This window comes from Oreochromis niloticus, linkage group LG6 (genome assembly GCF_001858045.2).
Source record: "Oreochromis niloticus isolate F11D_XX linkage group LG6, O_niloticus_UMD_NMBU, whole genome shotgun sequence".
Lineage (NCBI taxonomy): Eukaryota > Metazoa > Chordata > Actinopteri > Cichliformes > Cichlidae > Oreochromis > Oreochromis niloticus.
Genome location: NC_031971.2, coordinates 29,519,412 through 29,541,691, shown reverse-complemented (window position 1 = coordinate 29,541,691; position 22,280 = coordinate 29,519,412). Strand labels below are relative to the sequence as shown.

Genomic DNA, 22,280 nt, shown 5'->3' with positions numbered 1-22,280 from the left:
TGCATAAAGTTTTAGTGCAATTCATCTTTATATTTGACATTGGACGTAGACCTAACTTGTTAACAGAAGTTATCAACTTTGGCTTGTCTTCTATTTATAAATTCTTGCTTTTTCATCGTAAAGTCATTGAAAGTTATTTTTGATTTCATCAATGAGCAAAAGGAACAAAGCAGGTGTCAAAATAGCCTCATAATCTCATATTGTTGGCAGTGAAACTTGCAGACGGTGGTAATTAAAAGTTCTTTATTACACAAATATTAACAGCCTTTTAGATTCAAAACTGGCTTAACAGTTGGTGGCACAGATTCAACAAGATAAAATAAACATCTTGGTCCATGTTGATAGCCTCACGCAGTTGCTGCAGATTTGTCGGCTAGACATCCATGAAGCCAGTCTTCCCCTTCCACCACATCCCAAAGGTGCTGCGTTGGATTGAGATCTGGCAACTTTGGAGTCTTTTCTTGACTACACTGGCATGTTCATGAAACAAGTTTAAGAAGTTCTGAGCTTTGTGACGTGATTAGATATTTGCCTCAACAAGCAGATGAATCGGCATACCCAATAAAGTGTTCAGTGTTTGTTCGTCAATCTCAAAAATTGATCTGGTCAACAGATAGGAGAGGAGCCACTATGAAGTGCTCAACATTTGTGGGAATTCCTTCAGGTCCACCGGAAAAGCATTTCAGGTGAAGAACTCGTAAAGACCTAGATGTCTTCAGTTTTAAAACAAAACTATTAATTTGAAAATTAATAAAAAAATAAACAAAACGCATTGAATAAATAGGTTTCTCCTTCTAAACAGTACATATTTTAATCTGGTCAAATGACACCTTAGCAGTGAGGTATAATCACTGTAACATTTCAAGGTCGCAAAGAAAAAATGTTTGAACTGCTATGCAGTTTCAGTTTTTCTTTGGAGACAAACTAAAAAGTTGAATAATAAATTCTTAATTTAACTTTTTTTTAAGGAAAAATTTGATAATTGCTGCTACTGACTTTACCTGACAGTAGTTTTAATGTTGTGACAGATTGGTGTATATTTCAAGTTATTTAATACCATTTTAAATTATTTAATAAAAAAAAAACCCAACAACACACACAAAAACTAAAAATGTAAATGTCGAAAACAGATACAACTCAAAATGGAACATCCACACAACACCGATAGAACACTAAAGTTAGAATAGAGTTAGAATAGAAAGAAAGCAACAGAAGCAAGATTCAGCAATAATTTGGTCACAAGGTTTCTATAACAGACTATTCCATCCATCCACATCACAAGCACAGAAGGAAGGTGCTGGCTTGTACAGATAATCTTTGGAGATTAATTACTGTAGGCACTGTACAATTGGGATTTCTGGCTTGTGCACTAGACCCACTCCACTTCACACGAATCTGACTAACAGACTTCAACTTTGAACAACAACTGTATTTGTACGTTTGTTAGATCACAGGAACAAAACTGCCTTGAAGGTTTTAATGAGTTTGTTCTTTAATATATTCTTCTGGTTGCATAGTCTAACACCATGCTGGCAGCTCCAAGTAAAGCAGGTTCTTCCAAGTCTGATGTTACAACCTTGATGTTTTGGACAGAGAAGAGCGCTCTCTGCGAGATGACATGCTGCACTGGCGCCTGGTAGCAAGAGGCCAAGACTCCAGACAGAATCACCTGTGAAGGGTTGACTATGTGGAGGATGTTGATGATGCCCACACCTAGTGCAGTGGCAGCTACAAAGGGTAAGAACACATAAGGAAGTTACATTTTGGCAAATATATCTTTTTAAAATTTATGTTCTAAATCATTACCACATAATCTAAATAACAGGCCACCTACTTCCATCTGTTTACATGTGTATGCAAGGTTTTGAGATTTCTTTCATAAAACAAAAGGGGAGATTTTTAAAATGATAACACATGGCTGTATTAACCCCACAGAAGAACTCTTACTCAAATAATGCCTACTGTAATGTAAGGTGCCCAGTAATATGTCCACGAGTAAATTATTTATTATCTTAAGTTGAATGAAGGCTGTTGTGTACATGTGAAAATAAATCTGATCTCGATCACTGCTGAGGTGGAAATATTGTCAACCCCATTTTCAAGCTAGGTGAACCTACTATTCTCTACTATTCTCTCTGTGTGTGCTTTGTGAACTAACCCTTGGTCAGAACAGCGTCGGCTTTGGAGTTTCCCATTTTCGCTGCATTGATAAGATGTGCAGCAGTGATTGGCTCTGAGAGTTTCATATCCATCCCCTCCACCTTCAACAGATCCTCTGTAAAAAACAAACAAATAAACAAACCCACACACATCACCACACAGGTCAATTGTATGAACATGGATAATGATGACTGGAATGAAGCCATTTGCAACATACGACATGAAGGGTTATGCTTAATTACTTCGTGGCATCGTTCATTCCTTTGCTGGATTTAGGCCTCGTCCACACGTACACAGGTATTTTTGAAAACGGAGATTTTCCATTTTCGTTTAAAAAAAACAAAAAAAAAAAACATCCTGTCCACACATAAAAGCCAAAACGAAGGAAAATGCTGCTAGGAAGATGCCAAAGCAGCAGGTGGCGATATATTCCTAACCGTGTAGAAATGTTGGCCAATCAGAAGTCTAGAAGCCTGGGTGGGAATACCCGTGTACGTGTGGACATAGCCTTAAACTCACTTTACAGCACAAAAAACAGGAACCAGCATTGCAGGATACAGTTTTATCTAAATAATACCAATCTCCCTGATTAACATGTGATGTATCACTGAGTTGCTAAACAAAAACTTAAAATATATATTTGTTTAAAATGTATAAAATACATCATAAAACCACAAGACGCGAGGTTCATTTTTTTCTATCCCATCAAGAAAATACACAATCATAATTCCAAAAAAAAAAAAACTTGGCCTGCTGTGTAAAAATAAATAAAAACAGAATACAACACTTTCCCAAACCCATAAACCCACATTTTGCTCACAACAGAAAATATAAAATCATATCAAACATTTTAACAGAGCAGTTTTACTATTTAATGAAAAATATTTGCTCATTTTGAATTTGATGCCAGCAACGCATCTCATAAGTTGGGAACTGATTATACTAATATTAACTGGCAACAGGTCAGAAACATGATTGGGGATAAAAAGTTGAGCACTCCATCTACCAATGCAGGTTAAACCTCTATCACTCAAAGAAGCAGCCATGTGTTAACATCTCCTTAAAATTTCCTGTGTAAACACTACTTACATTTAACTTATTCTTTTTCACTACTATTGCACTATAATGCTGGTTGTTGCTGCTACCACCTAGTGTCAATACATTCACACTCTTGGGTAGTCTGTCATCATGACAGCAGCGTAATGAGCAAAATGGATATGAATCCTGCTCCTGATGACACTGACAAAGAACTGTCATTTTGCTAGAGGTGATCCTGCCAATGCTCTATTAAAAAAAAAAAAAGTTGATGTTGTAATATTTAGTTGCACTTTCTGTTGCTCGGGTATCGGTAAGAACATTTGTAAAAGATGCTAAAAGCTGCTGGATAAAGAATTATTTTGCTTACGTTTTGTGGAGAGATTTCAATTTTTACATTTTCAAGGGTTTCTAGAGCCAAGTGTTGGTAAGTGCATAGCCAATATGCACTAAACAAAACAAAACAAAACAAAAAAACATCGCTCACCATCATGCAGCTTTTTGGCCTCTCTCTGAAGGGCCATCCCGGATGCATAGGCCTCTATGCAGCCGCGGCTGCCACACATACACTCTGGGCCTTCCAGGGAAACCATGATGTGACCCAGCTCAGCAGCACAGAAGGTACTACCATGGACCAACTCATTGTGATGGATAATTCCTCCTCCAATACCTGCACACAGAGTCAAGATATTTACTTCCTGAGACTTAAATAACTAGACGATGTAATTTACAAAAAGAGTAAGGCAGTAAATATTATTTAAGGCTGTAAAAATCATCATCGCAGTTTCTTTCAATTCATACAGGGCTCACAGTTATCATAAAAATAGATGAAGATCCTCATCTGCAAAACTTAAAAAAAAAAAATACTTCTCACCTGTTCCTGTGATGACTGTGACAAAGTTCTCCACTCCTTTGCCGTGACCAAACTTCCTCTCTGCCAGTGCAGCGCAGTTGCCGTCATTGTCGACCCAGACGGGTAGGTGTAAAGCATCTGATATGGGCGTTCTTAGGTCCACAGAAGACCACTCCTGAATCAGCTTTGTGGAGTGTAGGACCACACCATCTTGGGGGTTTACACGCCCACCAGTGGACACTCCTAAAGAGCAGAAGTAAATCTGAAAGTGTTGTGCTGTTTTTTTGTTGTAAATGTGTTGTAGTATTAATGTGTTTCATACCAACACCAAGTATTCTACAGTTAAGGCCCACAGCATCCCGCATGGCATCATTGCACATCTTTAATATGAGTTCCATTCTGGCCTCGAAAGTCTTTGGATTGGGCTGGCTGTATTTCTTCACTATGGTGCCCTGGAAAAGTTTAAAAGACAAAACAAAACAGCAGAACAGACAAAAGCTTTTGAAAATGAAAATGAAAAACCATTTAAAAGACATTTAAAGTTTAGTGTTCATCCAGCCTACCCTCATGCAGACAATGGCCACTCTGAGGTTGGTCCCTCCCAGGTCGACGGCCAAAGCACTTTGGGTCTCTAGGATGTGATCAATGTCCTGGGAAATCGGGTCTTTCACAGGAGGGAAACAGAAGGTCTTTTGGAGAGGCTCGTCCAGGTCAATAGAACGGAGAAACTTGAGAATACGAGGCACTGCGTTGCCATCACCATAAATTTTAGAACTGATTTAAACAAACAAACAAATAAATAAATAGATAAATATTTGTGTGTTTGCATTATGCTAATATAAACATTTTTTAAAATTTTGTTTTGACTCCAAATACAGTTCAGTGTAACCCACTGTTACATTATTAACTTCTTCTAATTCTCAAACCTTTTTTTTTTTCCCCAATTATGTCACAGACAGTGACTCTGCCATAAACATATTTTTAAAGAATAATTTGGATAAAATCTGCCTTACAGATGGACAGTTTGGTAAAGTAACACAGTTTTCTTCTTTCTAAGACTGCGCACAATAATCACAGGTGCATATAACATTCATCCACATTTTTTCTGTAGGTTAATGAGCCCAACCTGATTCTGGAAAAAACACGTCATGTTAAACATACCATAGAATATACGTCCTGTCATTTCCTGGTACTTGTAATATCTTTAAGGGTTTTAACAAATACAATTCATCAGTGCTCAGTAGGGAAGTCAGGACAGTTCCATTCAAAAAGTTTGACAGGCACTATATTGGAATCAGTTGATAGATATCCAAATAAAGTACTGGCTGGCAGAGGAAAAACAGGTCACACAACTTCAATGTGACAAACTGATAATGACAGACTGTAAACTTCCAACATACTTTTGAAATCCTGTTCAACGGGACTTTAACTGGCACTGTAAGTAAAGTTATTTAAAATATACGGCAGTTCTTTCATTGAAAGAATGAAAATAAGCAGTTAAAAATTTGGTCAAACACCCAGGGGACAAATGAAGATAGTACACTGGCCATACCAGGGGTATCTCTTTCCAAACTGCAGCTCCAGAGCATGGTAGATTTTATTGTGAGTGTCGGCATCTCTGACATGTAAAACATTTTCACCTGCCAGAAAAAAACATTTCATCAAGTTAAAAAGAAAAACAACCTGAGGCAGATTTAGCAGAACAATACAGCTTGGTAGGTTGAGGAAAATAACCTTGATGCTTTTGTACTATTTTGTCTTCCAGCAGCCTCAACCCTTTAAATATTCAAGGACTATAACTCGTGTCAGGTAACAAACTGCCTTTATGAAAGACCAATGACATTTTTGTCTTCTTGCCAAATCTTTTGCTGCTTGATCGCAGCAAATGATTCTTTCCGGCTATACCACACATACTGATATTATATTACTCAATCATTAAGATATTCTAAAAAAATAAATTTTAGATTAGTCTCAGTGGAGTCTTTTGGACTATGATGACCTGACTGTCTACTAATAGTACTGGGTGTCTGGCTCCTTGAGATGGGATTAAGATCTTATATGTGGGAATAGTATGAGAAAGTTCATGATGGGATAATCATTCCTGCTGTAACTTGTTTTCACCTTTTCTTTTTGATATTGCATGACTTTAAAAAAAAAAAGAAGAAGAAGAAGAAAAAGTTGTGCCTTTGTTTAGCTCCTATGAAGCTTTGTGTGAGATAAGCTCAGGACAACTGGCATTCTTGTTACACTTACCTGTTTCTCTGCCTGTTTGTCTTGTTCCCAGGTTAATGACAGGTGTGCCAAAGGCCCCAGCCTCTCGTACCCCGCAGCTGCTGTTTCCAATCATGCAGCCAGCATGCGACACAAGCTGGATGAACTGCTCAAAAGGAATGTGCTTCACTGCTCGGAAGTTAGGGTGTTGCTCAATCCCTTTTCTCCGCATAACACGTACCATCTCCTTACTTCCTGTTTATAGGAGAAATGCTTATGTTATTTTCCTCAATTTTTGTTGGAGTGTTCAAACCTAATTCAAAAGAGGACTTTAAAAACAGTGACCACAGGTGGAGCTAACCGGCATCAATGTTAGGAAAGAGGATAAGGGTCTTCTTGTTGAAGGAAATCAGCGCATCCAGCATCAGCCCATAGATTTTAATAGAATGCTGGATGTCCGTCGTGACTGGGTGCTGTAATGCCACAATATAGTCACCTTCCTGGACCTTGTCACCTGCAAGATGCAAATATCACATAAAATACAAGCATAGACTCATTTCTCATTAAATATTTTTGTCCTGTGAATACATTTCTGCATACCCAACCAGCTTTTGATGATATCCATGTAGTCCTCTCTGTGATGAGGCAATAGCAGCTTGTCATAAGAAGGGCAGCCAGCAAGGAGGATACGAGAGTGGTCCTCACACATAGCTATGAGATGCTGCTCTGCCATCCGTGTGCAGCAGGCGTGGTAATGGGCCAGTTTACTGATGGCATGGCGGATTGAGTCATCAATCGTACCACTAACCTGGAACAAGCACCACAGGATAGAGTTAAAAAAAAACAAGTGAAAATAATAATAATGATACAACCACCCCCATCCTCCAGTAGCTAGTGCTCCTTTGTTATAAATTGTAGGCAACTCCCTTCTTGCATTATCACATTAACAAGATTTCCAGAAAACTTGACCTCTGAACTTGATCTCAGGGTCAATATCACTGATATTCAAACTCCTCTGACTTTTTTTTGAAGATGCACCTGTTGTATGAATTAGAAAACCCTAGGTGACAGCTTTCGAAATATTGTTATGACATAGTTGGGTGTCCAAGCTGTCCACCTGCCCAGCCCATCAGCCATTCACAGTTGAGGGGAAAAACAAAAAGAAGAAGAAAAGATTCTGCACTGGTAGAATGCATAAAAAATGTAAGTACTTATGATGCAATATTACCCCCATATTTTAATTTTCTTTTCATTGTGTGCTGCTTTCAAAAAAATTGAATTGCCTCTAATGAAGGAGAAACTGTTCAACTGGGTTTCCTCACCTCTCCTCCCTCCAGGTGAAGTATTCTAATATTCATTAATGCTGCAGCAGTTGCCAAAGCGAGAGCGTCGAAACGGTCACCGTGTACGACCAGGATGTCAGGTTTCAGTCTCTGTATAACATCAGGGAGTTTTACAAGTGCCAGCCCAACACTTTCCACCATGGCAGCCTCGTCCTCTCCTCTCACAATAGTGTGGAGCTTTGAGCCAATGTCAAAGTCGTCCTGCTCAATCATCCGAAAAGTGTTCCTGCAAAAACAAAACATTTCAGTAAGCTGCAAACAGCACAATGTATACTGAAAGTTCCAAATTATGGGATGGCAACAAAGGTTTAATTTTTGCAATGTTTTTGAGATGCAAGAAAAAAAAGACTGGACGCTTATTTTGGAACTTGGCAATGTGAGATTCAAATTTTAAATGCTGACCAAGTTATCTGAGTTATCTTTTGCACACAAATATTGAGTGAATATGGCAAATATGACATGTCTCTAAGAATATTCTAGGCTTATATACTCTGTCTTACTTAAAAACACACAGACTAGGGATGGGTACCAGTATCTGGTGCCATTATGGCACCGGTTCTGACATAAACGGTAGTAACCAGACCGAAAAGCAGCGCACATTTCAGTGCTTTATTTCGGTGCTTTTTTTTCTTGAGATGTCATACACTTTGGATTCTAGCCAATCATTTTACCTTTGCAAGCGTAGTAGGCGGGCCCAGGTACGTACGTTCTTTTAGAGCAGAGCTACAGATTAAAAATGCCCAAGGTGAAGCGGTCAAAGTCTGGCTGTACTTCACAGTAAAAGATACAAAGTGCTTTAAGGTGATTCTGTGCAAAGGAGGTAACTCCTCAAATCTGATGAAACACCTGGTGACGTATAGCATTTTGTTAAAAGCCGAGAAATGCGCCGTATTTGATAGCTTGCTGCGAGACCTCACACCGAGCACATCTACTGCGGGTGTGGTGCCTGTTATCGGATGATGATGGCAGCAGCAGCCGTTCTCCTCTGCGTGAGTAGCTTAATGTTGTTCGTGTGTAATTTACGTTGAGTAGGCTAACCACGTTATTACATTAATGCATGTAAGGTGAACTAGCAAACACCGTCGTAGTTACATGCGGCTGTCTTCTTGTTTGATGGCAGATACTCCCTTCACCCTGGCCAAAAAGGCTAAAATGACCAAAGAAAAAGTGGAAAACAGCTAAACATGAGAGGTTTTTGGACAAAGTTTGTGTTTTTTCCATTGATTAAGCACTGCTTCCAGCCAAGAGTGAGACCATACATGCCCTATAGCTGCAGAAAAGGCTAACATTGTTATCTTTTTACAAAAAAACAGCTGAACATGAGAGGTTTTTAGACAAAGTTTGTGTTCTCCATTCTTTAAGCACCGGTTCGAGCACCGTTTAAGCACCGGCACCGTTTCTAAAGTACCGGTTTGGTACTGGTATCGGATAAAACCTAAACGATACCCATCCCTAACACAGACTATTGTTATACTGTCTGTGCAGTTGTTTGACTCCTTTACAAAAGTTCGAATCCCATCCGTTACACACCAAAACTGGCTAAACATCACAAATCTCAAAACTCACTATTGATATCAATGTTTTTTGCCTTCACTCCACAACTGTAATCTTTTCCTCAGCAACCAAAGCCCATGAGTTGCCATGTAATTTTTTGATTGGTTGAAAGTGCTTGCCTTAGAATATCACTTTTTACACTATATTATGACAGTATTCAAGAAAAAGTATGTTGTCACTGATTTATCCTAAGTCTGATTTTCCTTGGCACACAATTTAAAACAGTTATAAAGTTTGAAGTTTGCACTTTTTACACAAGTTGGAATGGAGACTCAGTGAGGGTGCGTCTTGCTACTCCTAGTTAATCAGTTATGTGGTTAGGATGCACGGGTGTGTCCGTGAACTCTAGAGGGTTAATTTACTTTACAGGTCACAGAGCAAACAAAATATTGCTGGCTATTTTGTGAGCATTTTATGAAGGTCCACAAGTGAAAAGGAAAAAAAAGGAAAGGAAGGAAAAAAGTGGAATTTGCAAAGGAAAAAAGTTGGGTCGTCTTACCCGTAGTCATCAATGAGATGTGAACCAAGCACCACAACTTCCAGTTCAAAGTCTTCTGGGTGGGATTTGATCCCAGACATGATGGGGGCCAGCTTGGAATAATCTGCTCTGTTGCATGTTGCCACACACACCCTCAGTTTCCTCTTACACTAAACCAGAAAACAGTGTAACCATAACATGCACACAGAGACACACGCAGACATTTTTTTCATTTTAATTTAGTATGCAAAACAAAGACATGCATTCCTCTCAGTTATTTCACTGAGGTCTGAAGGAATATTATCATCTCCACACATCCTTGCATTTCAACTACATGCTACATATGTATATGCTTCACGACAATAGACATATTTAAAATTAAATTTTTTCATTGAGCCAAGACACAAAATCACACCTGATTTGACTCTTCCATCTTTTCCATTGATTTCTTCTCTTTGTTCCTTTGCATTCTCAGAAAATACTGCTCCTGGGGGAAAAAATGCAAACGGTGTAGGTAAGATCAAGATAAGAATGTGTAAAACATTATCTTATACATTATTTTCGTTACACACAACACCAACAGATCATACTTACATGGGCCTTCCAAATATTCAGAGGCTGAAGCATGAAAATAAATAAAACCACACTAAAAATGATTCATATTTAACATTAAGAATATACGCTAACACATTCTTTCACAGACGGAAAACATGCTCTACGGCAGTGCTTTACTTTACAAGGCTAATGTGACGCACCTAGTAATGTGACTTAAGAAAACCTGTAACACCAGCTATGTAGCTGGTAACACTTTCAGCTTAACAGAAACACAGAAAGACGTATGCAAGAACTTTGGATTGGCAAAGACATAATTGATATTACTTTTTAAATGTAAAATGTCATACTGTCTTCTATGAAAAAGATCTATTGCTTCTCTTCCCTTCAACCATCATTCTGAATAAATACCAGATCATGCAATATGTAATTTTAAAGGATTTATAGCTCCTCCAACAAAGCTGAAATATAATGTGCTGAATTCCTCACTGATGATAGCTTTGTTTATTCACTAAACAATACTGCTTCTATTTGCTGCAAGGAAGAAATCATATCAGTTGTGTTTTACCAGTCTAAGTGTCTATATATTTAGGCAAATGAGGTATATGACTAGTGCTGGTAACATATAATATTCATAATAAGTTTGGGATGGAATACATAACACATTGTGAAATCAATTTGCTGCTGTAGCCAAAGCAGCCGTCTAACTGATAAAGGAAAAGCGCTGTATGAATGCGAGCTCTATAATTTAGTTGATTAAATCCAGCCTATTAAAGCAAAGAAAGAAGCTTGTAAAATTCAAGTTAACACAGTATTACACCCCATCTAGAAGACAGAGACTTTACAGAGCAAGTATTGAAAAATTACAAAGAAAAAAAAAATTCAAACATAGGCCTAGTTTAGCTGGTTTAGAGGCATGCCCTCTAATCTTGAACATAACAATCTATGGGGCAGTTCAGCTCTCCAGCATATTTTCAGGGGTGATATACCCTAGTAAGTGAAATACCTTTAGTTTTAACCCCTTGTGTTCTTGTTGTTGTTGTTTTTTTTACTACAAAATTATCTGGATAAGCCAAAACATTACATTTAGTTGTTCAAATTACAATGTCTCAAAAAATAAAATGAAATCCTTTTTTTCTCAAGTCTAGGATAAGGTGGGGGAGGAGCCGTGGCATGGATGAAGGTTTCAAAAATCCCGTTTATCCATAATGTGCTTGAGATGTTCTGTGAAAGAGCTTAACAAAGCTACAAGACTAACAATTTGGACGGTGTATAGAATTTGCTTCAAGTTTTAACATAGTAAAAACATATCCAAATCATAATTCTGCAACTCAGAAGGACCAACTCTAAAATGTGTCCTGTGTCCAGGTAGTTCAACTGCAACAAAAAGGCAGCCATAGACAATATAAGTATTAACAGGGGGATTGTCCAGAGGCCTTTATTATGAATCAGGATTTTGGCTTATCCCGATAACCTTATGGTTAACCTGGGGTTTTCTGTGCTATAAGATTAGAGATCAGCAGCAACAAATCGCCACCTATTGACCAATTCATTCTTAATGCAACTATTTTAAACTGCATTAACTGAATGCAGTTAATGCAGTGAATTATAGCTACTAATACACACCAAGAATGTCTGTTCAATCCCTGAAATTGATTTCACTTTTATCTACCAACAAACTAATTTCCATGTCTCATTTATTAAACTGTGGGACAGTAAGCTTCAATTTTTTAAATGGATTTTAAATGGATAAATGACTAGATGTATGCATTTATGCAGCAATTCCTTTTGCCAGTGTTGTATTTTACTGGTTTATTATTTGTTCTTTAATCACCATTTGATAACCTCTGTAGAACAGCTGGCACTCATAGGGATCATTTTCTGTGGAGGAGGTCATATGACCTGTGAAATGCTCCTTTTAGCTTGGTTGCCAAGACACTTGGGTTAAGTTAACCTGGGTTTAAAACCTTTGTTTAGCTGTTTATCCTGACTGCTAATGTAAAATGTGTGTTGATCTTGCCTTGTAGTACTGTCTAAGAAACATCATCTGTGTCTTTCTGTTGCTTAAACAGGTTGTTCCAGGTCCTGCTAGTCTTAATGACGTCATTTAAGGAAAGCAATATGCACATAAATGACACACCTAAAAACACATTAGTAAAAGATGAGCCTGTTCAAATCTTGGCATTCATCTTCCCATGTCACTAAAGATAAATAAGACCAATTTACATAAGGGGTAAAAGTTCCAGGCTGTCAAATTTGTTCTTAATTTTATCAATTTCTATAATCTCTGGTTTATAGAATAATGGCTACAGATTGGAGGAAAAAACAAGCTGGTATTCAATTCAATTCAATACTTTATTGTCCCACAAGGGGAAATTAGTTTAACGCCAAGGGCAATGTATAGTGTATTAGGGCTGTTCGATATAACGATATATATCGGATGACGATAGAAAAACGTCTATCGTTTCATTTTACGCTATCGTTTGTTTCGTGGTGTCGCAAAATAAACTGTTTACGGCAATATTTTTTCATTATTTTGATGGTCACTGTAGTGGCTATATTAATTTCCTAAAGTTCTCTCTTTCTCTTATATTTTATATAACCACACTATGGACGGACAAGCGCTTGTTTTTATGCGTTGTCGTTATGACGGTAAAACCACCTCGTGTCCGCTTGTTTATTTTCCACATAAACCTTTCACAATAAAGCTCAAGATCCTGTTGAGACTTTTCAAAATAAACTGAATCACGTGAAAGATGCAGAGTATTTACGGATGAGAAGCAAAAAAGAGCCGTCAGGTGCTAAAAACTAAACCTTAGACTCAAACGTTAGAACAGGCTTTTCCCCGCAACACGCTGTGTAATAAATACTCACAAAGAAAACGGCGGCCGTTACAACCTATGTCTAAAAATGTATCGTTTCATGCATCAGTTAAAACACTCGACTCCAGGTACGCGACGCCCAGCTGGAAACACTTCACGCAAGTCGAGCTGCCCGACATTCACAGAATTTACAGAAAATGTTACATTTTTGTGATTTATATCGTTATCGGATGATAGATGTCTTAATATCGGGATATGAGATTTTGGTCATATCGCACAGCCCTATAGTGTATAGTATAGTGTTAAATCTGAATAAAATCATAAATAGATATTATTCAAATTATTTAAACCCATTTTTAGTAAAGTAAGTGAAATGTTATTCATATAGCACCTTTCTAGATAAAAAGATCACAAAGTGCTTCACAAAGGGATGACAAAGTATAAAACAGAAACAGACAAAAGTTAACAAAATGCATTTCTAAAAAGATGTGTTTTTAGTTGTTGTTGTATTTTTAAATATAAACATGCAAATACATCTTGAAATTCAGAAAGATTTGAATATGAAATTACAACCAAGTTAGTCAATTGTTATGCAAAAATGTAACTATTGCAGTGATGCTGTGATGCTCAACACTTTCTTTTCCTTGGCATTCGAGTACAAAGGTAAAGATTTAAACATTTCACTTGTTAGCATCTAGCCCTAAATCAACAGTCTTGTGTTTGTCAGGTGCTAACACAATTTTAAACCAGAAAATCTAAAACTTTAGCCAATATTTCTTCCACAGAACATACAGCTAGCAACTCGCAGATGGTCAGTGTGTTGTTACCATTATGCTGCCTCTGTTGCAAACTTGTGAGTTTAATGAAAATAACACAAGAGAAACTAGTAAGCAAAGGATGGCCTTGAAGAAGTAACTGCAGCTTCAGTGTATTGAAACCACATCTGACAATCAAGGTTTGAGACTGAGAGGCTGAAGTATCATAAGGTGGTCCTACTCTGAAGTACAGAGACATGAAACTAGCCACTGAGCTAAACTGAAAGTGTTTACTGGGGTCCCAAATCAAATTGGGTATTAGCGCCATTTTCCATGTATAGGGTTCTACACAATCCACTTCCTTCTGCTAAGATAGCAGGTATAAGATGTATCCACATTGGCTTCACTTTTAGGCCTGGACCTCTACATCTTTCAAATATAGTGTATGTTTTCAGTAGCACTTTGTAGCTTTCCATCATTGCCTCCAAAACTCAAGTACCTTGAAAGAAATGCGGATGATGTGCATTGTTAACTGTTAATTAATAGAAAAGCTGCCTACTTTTCGTTTAGAATGAGGGCTTTGCTGCAGGAAAAGGCACCCTCACTTTAATTATTAAGAATTCAGTCAGCCATCACAGCAGTGTGGTGTACCATATTCTTCAACCCAATTTCAACCAAGTATTCATGCCAAGTCTTATATCTGTGATTTAGTCAAATCAACATTAATTCTGGTGTTACATACACTGGTAAATCCTGTGATTAACCATAAATTTTATTCAGCATGTGGTTGGTTCCACTCAAGCATCACAAGACAGCATCAGCAGCCAGCATTATGGTATGGGAGGGGGGAGGGATGCATGCAGAACGCAAAGGCAGGAATGACACAGCAATAGGAGGCAGACAGAGATGCTCAACATACAGATGGGAGAAAACAAAATGAGCAGCAATAATCAGATGATGATTTAAAACAAACGAACAAAAAAATACATAAATGGAATCATGCTAAATGAGAAAAAGGCCCATCTGACTTACGTGAGGACTTATCTGCACAGAACCCAGATGCTTATCCATGCCACACCTCTACAGATTCTTGGCTAAAAAGCAATCTTTGATTGTTATTATTATTTTTTTATTATCCAAGGATTTGTTTTTGCCGTTATCATGGACGTATTAAGGAACGAAGGGAGGGCATGCGCAACCCAGCACACAGCAGGAGAGAAAGGAAGTGAGAGAGGTAGCTCGACACAGACATAGAGCTGGGGGAGGAGCTGTAGGAGACGAGGGTAGGGTTCAATTGAAATAATGCCAATGATTCACCAAGTATGTGACAGCAAACAATGAAGGAGAATGGCTCGGCAGTTCATACTCTATATCATCTACCTCTAGCTATTATGATGAAATAACATAATTCGCTATTGTAGTATTAGACATGAAATTATTAAGTGCTTTTTTTCATGACCCTGTTTTTATTTAAAAAAATGAAAAAAGAAGTCTATGCAATGTTAAACTAAAATGAAAACACATAGTAATGATTTACTAATAATTTCAAAAATATTAAAGCAGCTTTAAATAGTGTTGAGCTGCCACTGTATATTTAAGAGTGGCAAGAATTTTACTCCAATTAATTCAGTAATTATCAAACCAAATCTGCTGTCAGCGTTGTTCATGAAATTGAATTGAACTACATAAATTATTTCAATTTAAATGAATGATCAAAGGGGTCATAGTAGGGATAGTTACAGGAAACGTCTATGCACAAAATATTGATACAATAACCGCTACTGCAAATACTTACTTTGAATTTATAGATATAAACATATTAACTTTACAAATATATTTTTACTTTTGCAAAAAAAAAGACAAAAAATTATAAGGAATAAAAAACAAAACAGACTACAACAATATGTTTAACAAATTATTTGATAACTAATCTTTTAGTCTGTGTCACAGATCACCTATTTCAGTAGAAGAAGAAAAAACAGATTGAAATTTACCGTTAGGCCCTAACGATGCTTTATCTATCTCTGAATAATTAACGAGGTCATCAGTTCTGGGCCATGTGCCTAAAAACATGCAACATTCTCATTTAAAGCAGCACACTATCGATTCTGTGAAGCTGAAAGTATTTATTAAAAGTCAAATAGCTGGAAACAAACACAACCTCGACTCGTAACTGACCAGTAGGGAAAGGTTACATTCAGTGGAGGGTCTAATTATTAACCTTTTCTAAGCAGACGTGTGCAACTCAGGCAATTCTTATGTTCAGACAGGTTTTGACCATTCTCCTTATAGGGGATGAGACTCGAGAAAGAATCATGAGAGAAAGCAACCGTACAATATATTTCAATTAAAGTCATGAATGAGGGACATTTCACAACTGACAGAAAGGTCACTATGCATTACATATCTTAAAACAGCTTTAAGGAAGCCATGAAAACAGATACGGTACAATAGTGAAAAATCACCACAATATCAGGAAACTGCTCGTCCTTGCAAAAACAGCTAACACTTTACCATGCAAACACGCAAATATTATACCATTTGTAAAGGGATCCTGCTTTGCCTGGGCCCAAGCTCACTGAAGATGAATAGGTAAAGCTAAAAGCTACATGGTCTAATACCAAAATTTTAATGTATTTTTAAAAACACGCTAAAGAGGAGTTGGAGAATCTAGCTTGAAATCTGTGTACAGTTCAAAAGCCAGCCATATCAATCACTGAATGTGACAGTGCACTCATCTCCAAATCTTAGAAGATCTACAAAGAGATAACTGCTTATTTCTGAAATATATTGGTCTTTATGCTATTTAATAAATAAAAATAATTCTGAATGTAATGCATTTTTCAATAAATACTGAAGTAGTATTTTCTTTCTATGCAAAATCAATAATATGCAAAGGCAGTGCAAAACAGCTAAGCGGGCGATACCTGCAACCTGTACAACAAGCTTCCCAAGTTCACAACACGTTATAAGAAAAGGAAGCGTAACACATTGTTAAGTTGCTTAAAGAGGTTTTGAAATATCTAAATATCTCTCACTGCTATTATATTGATCAAAGAAAGCATATATTCTGAAATAAAACTAAAAATAAAATAGCAGTGATCATTCCCAGGAGTGGCCAGCCAACCAAAATAAGAGTCTATTGTCAACTCATTCAAGAGCTGTTGACTGTTAACCTGTTGGCTCAAGAAATCACTTATATAACTTAGCACAAGAAGTAAGTAAATTTGTGTTTGGTTGATTATTTGTTTGTTGTAAAAATGCTTATTCACAGTATGTTTTACATTTGTAAGGAAAATATATTTTTTGGTTAAATAACAGAGTTGTGTTGCACCGATGAAAATCTTCTGTGCTAATGCCAAACAACTTATTCTGCTACTGCTATGATCTAAAGAGACTCAAAAACAAATGAGAACAAAGTTATTGAGATTTATCAGTCTGAAAAGGGTTACAAAGCCATTTCTAAGGCTTTGGGACTGCAACAAGCCATGGTGAGAGCCATTATCTACAAATAGAGAAAACCTGGAACAGTGGTGAACATTCCCAGGAGTGGCCAGCCAATCAAAATAAGACTCTATTGTCTACTCATCCAAGAGCTCACAAAAGAATCCCGAACAACTACAGAACTGTAGGCCTCCCTTGTCTGAGTTACAGTCTGTGTTCATGAGGAAAGAGAAGGGAAGAGTCCATCTCTCTTGTCAGTGTGTGACAAGAGAGATGGACCTAGACCAACATTTTAGTTTTCTTATCTAGTCATATGGCTTGTAATACAATGACAGGAACCTTGCAAGTGTTGTCTTATTTCAACTCTTAGACTTTTAAAGCATTTTTTATCATCTGATAAAGACTGGTTGCATGCCCTAACCCACTAACTGGCACAGACAAACCCTTGAAAAGTTACAGTTGAACTTGGAATGTGTCTGCAGGCTGTTACCTCATGTGTCAAAACCGTCCCAAGTGGCCGCCTACTCCCATAAGATTGATTTACTTTAGGAGTTCAAATTAAAACCGACACAAATATGATGCACCCTACTCCATTCTGCCATACCTGATTCAGAGTCATAGTGCTCACTGGCTCTGTAGTACTTTGTTTATTTAAGTAGTTCAGGGACCTGCAGGATCCTGCTTCACTCAATTTGCATAGGAGTTCAAGGTAACTTAGGGAAATTATCTATTTACAGGGAAAAAAAAGTCACAGAACACTGAAAAATAGGAACAGTAGCAGCTAAATTGTTCATTCAGATATATAAAGTCTTCATTAAAAAGCACAGAAGGAAGTACTTCCTGCTTTGCCCTAAGTAAACATGTTGCAACACAAAGAAATCCACATGAAGAACACTCTTTATTCATGACAGTAATCTTTGAATTTAAAAGTTGATCTAACTGCTTTCCTTTTCAAAGGTACCCAGTTTCTGTAGTTCTGTTGTGCAGTTAAAATGTTTGCAAATACACAAATAGGCCAAAGTCCACACCAAACATTTATTAAATATGGCTGCCAAAATGCCAACAGGACCTTATTTACAGTCTAGGCTTTTCTTTTATTACCAATCTATGTAACAGAGTGGTAAAATGCCAACCAGTATAGCACACCCTCTTCCAAAGAATAGGGAGCAGTCACAACTAAGCCCAGACGTAGTCACATGATTGCTTCTCTCCTGCACACTGCTCATAAAAACTGCAAATAAAGCCTGACAAAACGACAGTTCAAGTACCTTAAAGACAGCTACGGTGTAACCTTAGTGACACTTCCACTGAGAATATTATTACCAAACTTACGGTACTGTCGCATGGTTATGGCACATGATAGCTAAATATTTGACATCAGGGTTTGCACTGCCTTAACAAGCTGTCGAAGGACTATGTAAATACATTACCATCCGCATACAGCTGGAACATCCTGGTATACAAATTATACAGATCAGGTGTGCTGATTGGCAAATAACACAAAAATAGCAATACAGAGTCAAAAGCAGCTCCCAGGTAAGACCAAGAGAGTAAAAGGGTTCATGAATAATCTGGGGTTTTTTTCCCCATTACACTTAACCTATAAACCAAGAACTGAATGTAAGGGTCTTCCTGTGTGGACATTGTTTTACAGCGTGCTGTACATGACTTGAACATGTTGTACAGAGATTTCCAGCCCACAGCCAATAGCCCACTCGATAGCTCCCTATTTCTCTGTCCATGAAGCTTTCAGCCCAGAAATCCTCCAATCCCTGACAGATTATACCACATCCACTGTTTCAAGATTAGTTTCAATGTAGATGCACAGTTACAAAATTAAAGAATACATTAATTAAACTGCTTTAATATTTAAACATGATCATTTTTTCAGCTGTTTTCAGCAGGCCAGTAAAAATATACATGGACCAGTAAAGCTCAGAGCCACGGACCCAGAGCTGTTATGTTGGATACTGAATTTTTATTAACATTATTTTTAAACATCTAAACCATCAGTACATCTGTTTTCTGCAGCAGTAAACGTGGCATCAAAGGACAGGCCAACTGTCAGCACTGATTATCTTGTTCTACTCGCTTTTCTTCACGCTCTTTAAAGACTTACAGACACACCTACACACATGAACAAACAGACATACAAAAGAACACACACCAGATTGTCCTCATACTGGAGACTGTCACAACACTTTTTTTTAACCTCCTCATAACATATTAAAGCGTTCCGAGAGTAAATGCAGCTTGTCTACAATTATCTACAAGGGTGGGACAGTGGTGGTGGAGCTTACATCATAAAACACAATTATAAATGACTCTTAAATATGCAGCAACCAGTCCCATACTTTTTCTGAGCAAACAAAGCAATAAATCAGGAAATGTGCACACATCCTGCTTCCACCCTTCTTTACTGGTTTGCTATGTAATCACACCTATTTGAATATATGCAGGAATACCTTATAAATGTATTACAATTTTCAATCCATTACTCTAGTGGTATTTTTATTTTACCTCTACATCACTCATTCATAACCCCGACCGCTCACGGCAGATATCCATGCCTTCCTGAGTCTGTTTCTTCCTGTAAATCCAAAGCACTTGCTCATAGGGGGTCAGATGACTGTTGGGGTTGTTTTCTACTGTTTTCTTTGTATTATTATAGAGTCTTTACTTTACAATTATGATATTCATTCACTAGTCTTCTAAAGGCTTATACACAACATTCAGACATCTAAAATATGGACAGAGTATTCTATCCAACCAACCATCTTCAACCATCATCTTCAAGTCATCCAGTTCAGACAATTACATTAATACCACACTGCCATCTAATGTCGTTTTTAAGAAAGCAAGCTTTTTAGGGCAGTCCTACCACTGGTGTCTTGTAGATGTGGTTACACTAACTGGAGCTCTCATCCACACCCACGTGCTCAAATTACATCAGTGCTCTTGTGGCTGATGTTTTATAGGTGGCCGGCGCAATCAGTGCAACATAACACACTTAATCCCAACATTAAACATTATAAAAAAAAATTTCAGTTGTTTTCAGAAGGTCAGTAAAAATATACACGCGCCAGTAAAGCTTAGAGGGGACAGGGACACCCAGTGAGTGACCGTTAACTTAACAGCCTCTTACATAATGCAAGTTTGCAAGTGCATGCCCTGATTTCTATATAAAAATTAATCACGTCTACGTATCGCTGAACTCAGTTGCAGAAAGTCATCCTACTGCAACCAAAAATCTTTTAGACTAGATCAAGATTAAAATGATTGCCTTCGGACTTTTTTAAACGTAAAATAATGTTTAAAGAATTTAAGACACGCTCGGGCGGGTACAATCGGACTAATTTGTTATTTTCGCCTCATGTTCAAACGAATTGCTGTCTCAAGGAAGTTTAACTGTTTTAAATGGGGGCGGCTGTCGACTGGTTTAGCCAGAAACTTATGCTAGGGTTAGCTAGCACGTTAAAAATCAATACAGTAAATGAGCTAAGAGTGCTGCTAACACCAGCACACTCATAACAGCGTGGTGTTTCCCAGTTTGAATGAGTGACACCTTATCCGGACAATTCCCAAAACGTGAACACACGTTTCGGAGTGGCCTAACACTCCAAGCTAGCTAAGGTTAGCTGGCGAAAATATACTAAAGTTCCGTGAAGTTTCCATTTGTGTAGCCATCATTTTAATCATATAGTTGTGGACATCGACTTACAGACACTCACCATGAATCCTCCAGAAACGCCGTCCTCATCTCACGCTAAAACCATCGATGGCCACACTTTTTTCTATTCCGCTTTTGGGTTTCTGTGGTTACCGTCCCCAGTACTGTACATTGGTACTCCCACACGAGGGGGTTTCAAGCTAACACAAACATTAAGCAAATCGCGACGACACCGGATGCACATAGTTTGGACCTTCAAAATAAAAGCGAGAGCGATCAACGCGGGACTCAACAACACAATCTGTAACAATACCGGTTGTGTGTGTGTGTGTGTGTGTGTGTGTGTGTGTGTGTTCCTGTCTAGCTATCTTTGCGAGGACCGAAATCTACATTCTACTACACTTGTGAGAACCAACAGTCACTTGTGAGGACACACAACCCGGCCCTCACAAATTTGAAGGCATTTAAAGGCATTTTTGAGGCCCAAAATGTGGTTTTAATGTCAGGGTTACAATTAGGTTTAGAGTCAGGGTTAGGGTTAGGCATTCATTTTCAATGGTTAGGGTTAGGGTAAGGGGCTAGGGAAAGCATTATGTCAATGAAGGTCCTCACTAAGATAGCTGAACGGGGTTGTGTGTGTGTGTGTTTGTGTGTGTATTATTTTTGCCCTTGTGAAATTACTGTCCCATAGCAGCTAAAAAGACAATTGTGCATACTTTTAAGCTTTTATTTTATTCAACCCTACCCGGAAATGCAATTGGTTGAGTTTTTCCCCTAAGCTTTATCATTACTCCAGGGGAATGCCAAGATACGTCAAGAAACCCGGCAACAACGTAGAATTAAACGAAATTGCGCATAGGGATGACGTAGTTAGACTTTACACGTAGTCAAATATGGTGGGGGAAAATCGGAACGCTGCACATCTCTTCTGGAAAGATTTGTACACTGAGTATATTGTGTAAATGAAAACTGAACGCACGGTTTGGAATTGTTAAAACTGACTTAAAACTATGTTAAATAGTGCAACATGCACGGGCATGTTGAATCTAGAAACTGTAGCACTAGCAGGTTACAATGATTTAACCTTGAGGAAAACATTGCGACAACATTATTTCTTTGGGCACGAACCTAGTCAGCTAGAGAAACACATAAATGAATGTCCTTCTAAGCAACACCTTTACACAGCAGTGTTTTTGTCTTGGATGCAGCCCCCACAGTGGCTGATGCTATTTTATAACTGCTGCATTGCAGAGTTCATTCCCTGACGAGCAGGACTGAAGAAGCATGAACTGACTACATCATGGAGGTTTGGATGGACCCTTAGAGGAAACTCAGCAGAGGGTGGGAAGAAGTTTGGAAAGAATGAAAAGTGTAGGACTGAGCACTGAACTGGCCTGTGAAGT

At 37.9% G+C, this 22,280-nt stretch overlaps 1 protein-coding gene across 6 annotated transcripts; it reads right to left on the bottom strand.

The window, feature by feature from the left end:
- Positions 1 to 228: 228 nt before the first annotated feature.
- Positions 229 to 21,084, bottom strand: gne (glucosamine (UDP-N-acetyl)-2-epimerase/N-acetylmannosamine kinase). 6 transcript variants are annotated; one of them, XM_005454763.4, is made up of 15 exons: positions 14,796 to 14,992; positions 10,229 to 10,252; positions 10,050 to 10,121; positions 9,656 to 9,804; positions 7,582 to 7,828; positions 6,860 to 7,067; positions 6,621 to 6,773; positions 6,302 to 6,514; positions 5,601 to 5,688; positions 4,612 to 4,822; positions 4,371 to 4,500; positions 4,070 to 4,291; positions 3,683 to 3,865; positions 2,159 to 2,275; positions 229 to 1,728 (listed from the first exon to the last, which is right to left on the bottom strand). In XM_005454763.4, the coding sequence occupies exons 1-15, from the start codon at positions 14,832 to 14,834 to the stop codon at positions 1,493 to 1,495; spliced, it is 2,292 nt and encodes a 763-aa protein (XP_005454820.1). In that variant the 5' UTR covers positions 14,835 to 14,992; the 3' UTR covers positions 229 to 1,492. The 6 variants fall into 6 exon arrangements, with proteins under 6 accessions (XP_005454820.1, XP_005454822.1, XP_005454823.1 ...); XM_005454765.4 differs by lacking the exon at positions 14,796 to 14,992 and adding an exon at positions 20,939 to 21,062 and having other exon boundaries at positions 1,493 to 1,728; XM_005454766.4 differs by lacking the exons at positions 10,229 to 10,252; positions 14,796 to 14,992 and adding an exon at positions 20,939 to 21,084 and having other exon boundaries at positions 1,493 to 1,728.
- Positions 21,085 to 22,280: the final 1,196 nt, after the last annotated feature.

Excerpts from the sequence above, each read along its gene's own strand:
- gne (XM_005454763.4), bottom strand. The coding sequence starts at position 14,834 with ATGGATAAGCATCTGGGTTCTGTGCAGATAAGTCCTCAC. Across the intron at positions 4,292-4,370 it reads CTGTAGAATACTTGGTGTTG|GAGTGTCCACTGGTGGGCGT; the intron begins GTATGAAACACA and ends TCTGCTCTTTAG. Across the intron at positions 2,276-3,682 it reads GGCCAAAAAGCTGCATGATG|AGGATCTGTTGAAGGTGGAG; the intron begins GTGAGCGATGTT and ends TGTTTTTTACAG.